Raw genomic sequence first — 2405 nt, 5'->3', positions numbered from 1 at the left:
TACATCTCTATCAAACTATCACTTGGAGGAGGGTACTTCTCTGTCAATTGTTAAAAATTATGGGCTATCCAGTGTGTTTCTTGGTCTGAAGAAAAGACTGTCTGCCATCCAAACCTGTGCAATACCTTCGGTTTTGATTCTTCTATAACACTCTGAGCAATTACATTTACCACCGGCTAAGCAAAGTTTGTAAGGATGATCTCAAAAATACATTCTCTGATGTTGTGGAAGAATGAACTCTGGTTCAAGACTTTGTCACACTCATTTCATTTGTAAAGCTTCTCTCCAGAATGAATTCTCCAATGAATTGCAACTTGTGACCTTTGACTGAAGACCCTGCTACATTCACTACATGTGTATGATTTCTCCTCAGTATGAATTCTCCAATGACATGTAAATTGTGAATTGTAACTGAAGACTTTGCCACATTCATTACATTTCTAAAGTTTCTCTCCAGTATGAATTCTCTGATGACTTGCGAGATGTGAAATTCGGCTGAATGCCTTGCCACATTCATTACATTTGTGAGTTTTCTCTCCAGTGTGAATTCTCTGATGACTTGCAAGATATGAAATTTGGCTGAATGCCTTGCCACATTCATTACATTTGTGAGTTTTCTCTCCAGTGTGAATTCTCTGATGACTTGCAAGATATGAAATTTGGCTGAATGCCTTGCCACATTCATTACATTTGTGAGTTTTCTCTCCAGTGTGAATTCTCTGATGACTTGCAAGATATGAAATTTGGCTGAATGCCTTGCCACATTCATTACATTTGTGAGTTTTCTCTCCAGTGTGAATTCTCTGATGACTTAAAAGATTTGAACGTTGACTGAACATCTTGCCACACTCATTACACTTGTAACACTTGTCTCCTGTATGAATTCTGCGATGACTTGTAAGGCTCGAACATCGATTGAAGACTTTGCCACATTCATTACATTTATACGGTTTCTCTCCAGTATGAATTCTATGATGAATTGTAAGGCTTGAAGCTCGACTGAAGACCCTGCCACATTCATTACATTTGTAAGGTTTTTCTCCAGTGTGCATATTCTGATGTTTGGCAAGGGTTGAAATGTCACTAAAGGCTTTGCCACATTCATTACATTTGTAAGGTTTCTCCCCAGTATGGATTATCTGATGTCTATAAAGTGTTGATGGTAAACTAAAGGCTTTGCCACACTCATTACACTTGCAAGGTTTCTCTCCAGTATGAATTCTTCGATGTAGTGAAAGGTTTGACTTGCGACTAAAGACCTTGTTGCATTCATCACATTTGTGAGGTTTTCTTCCAGTATGGATTGTCCAATGACGTACGAGGTGTGATTTGCGACTAAAAGCCCTGTCACACTCTTTACATTTGTATGGTTTCTTTATAGTATGAACTCTCTGATGACTTTCAAGGTTGGCTTTTTGACTATAGACCTTGCCACATTTATCACATTTATGTTGTTTCTCTCCAGAATGGATTAACTGATGTCGAGTGAGATGTGAGTCATGACTAAAAGCTTTGCCACACTCATTACATTTGTAAGGTTTTCCCATAATGTGTATTTTCTGTTCACGAATGGGAACTGTTCCATATTTATTAGAAATATGGGTTTTGAGGCTAGAAGGTTTCCTTCGGGGTAGTGAAATTGAGAAATCATTGTTGATAGATTTCTGAACTTGATTACATTCATAGATGTTCTCTTCAGCCTGAAATAGCTGCTGTTCAGTAAGATGTGATTCAAAGTTTAATCCAAGCTGATTATTAATACACTTGCTTCCTGCATCTGTTCGTTCACGTTCATCCCTTCTACCAGCAAAATTTTTTTTTATCATAGGCACTCTATTGTAATTTCTATCATCCTCTCTCCACTGAAACTCAAAGTCATGAGTATTTCTCTGGGTTTCTTGGAAGCAAAAATCTTTGCTGCAATCGTTTTCATGTCTTCCCAACAACACTGTGTGTAATACTTCTGTGTTACTTTTCCCTTTTGGTGGTAATTTCTTGATCAGGCATTTAGGAGAGAAATCTAAAAGGTATATGGAACCATAGGTTTCAGATTAATTACACATGATAAATAAATGTTTCACATTGATATACATATTATGCAAAAAGTAATACTTAAACAGTTATAAAACTTTCCATCCATGACCTTCCTTTTTTTTTTTTTTTAAGACCGGTAAGGGGATCGCAACCCTTGGCATGGTGTTGCCTGCCCTGCACTCAGCCTGTGAGCGCACCAGCCATCCCTATATAGGATCCGAACCTGCGGCGGGAGCGCCACTGCACTCCCAGTGCCGCACTCTCCCGAGTGCGCCATGGGTCGGCCCTGACCTTCCATTTTTAAGAGCAATATTAAAATAGGTGTGTTTAATAAGAAAAAGGTCATTAAGTATCAAATGAATGCAAGAAAA

At 38.3% G+C, this 2405-nt stretch overlaps 1 protein-coding gene across 1 annotated transcript; it reads right to left on the bottom strand.

Annotated features, from left to right (window-relative positions):
• Positions 1-479: 479 nt before the first annotated feature.
• On the bottom strand, positions 480-1914 carry LOC103583793 (zinc finger protein 665-like; the record flags this gene model as incomplete). The annotated part of the gene is made up of 2 exons (XM_008565019.1): positions 1428-1914; positions 480-1259 (listed from the first exon to the last, which is right to left on the bottom strand). Coding segments are annotated over exons 1-2 (1179 nt in total), but the record flags the coding sequence as incomplete, so codon positions are not given.
• Between the last annotated feature and the right edge of the window lie 491 nt (positions 1915-2405).

Source organism: Galeopterus variegatus, unplaced genomic scaffold (genome assembly GCF_000696425.1).
Source record: "Galeopterus variegatus unplaced genomic scaffold, G_variegatus-3.0.2 Scaffold28398, whole genome shotgun sequence".
Lineage (NCBI taxonomy): Eukaryota > Metazoa > Chordata > Mammalia > Dermoptera > Cynocephalidae > Galeopterus > Galeopterus variegatus.
Note: the sequence above shows the minus strand (reverse complement) of the source record. Positions and strands in the feature narration are given on the sequence as shown.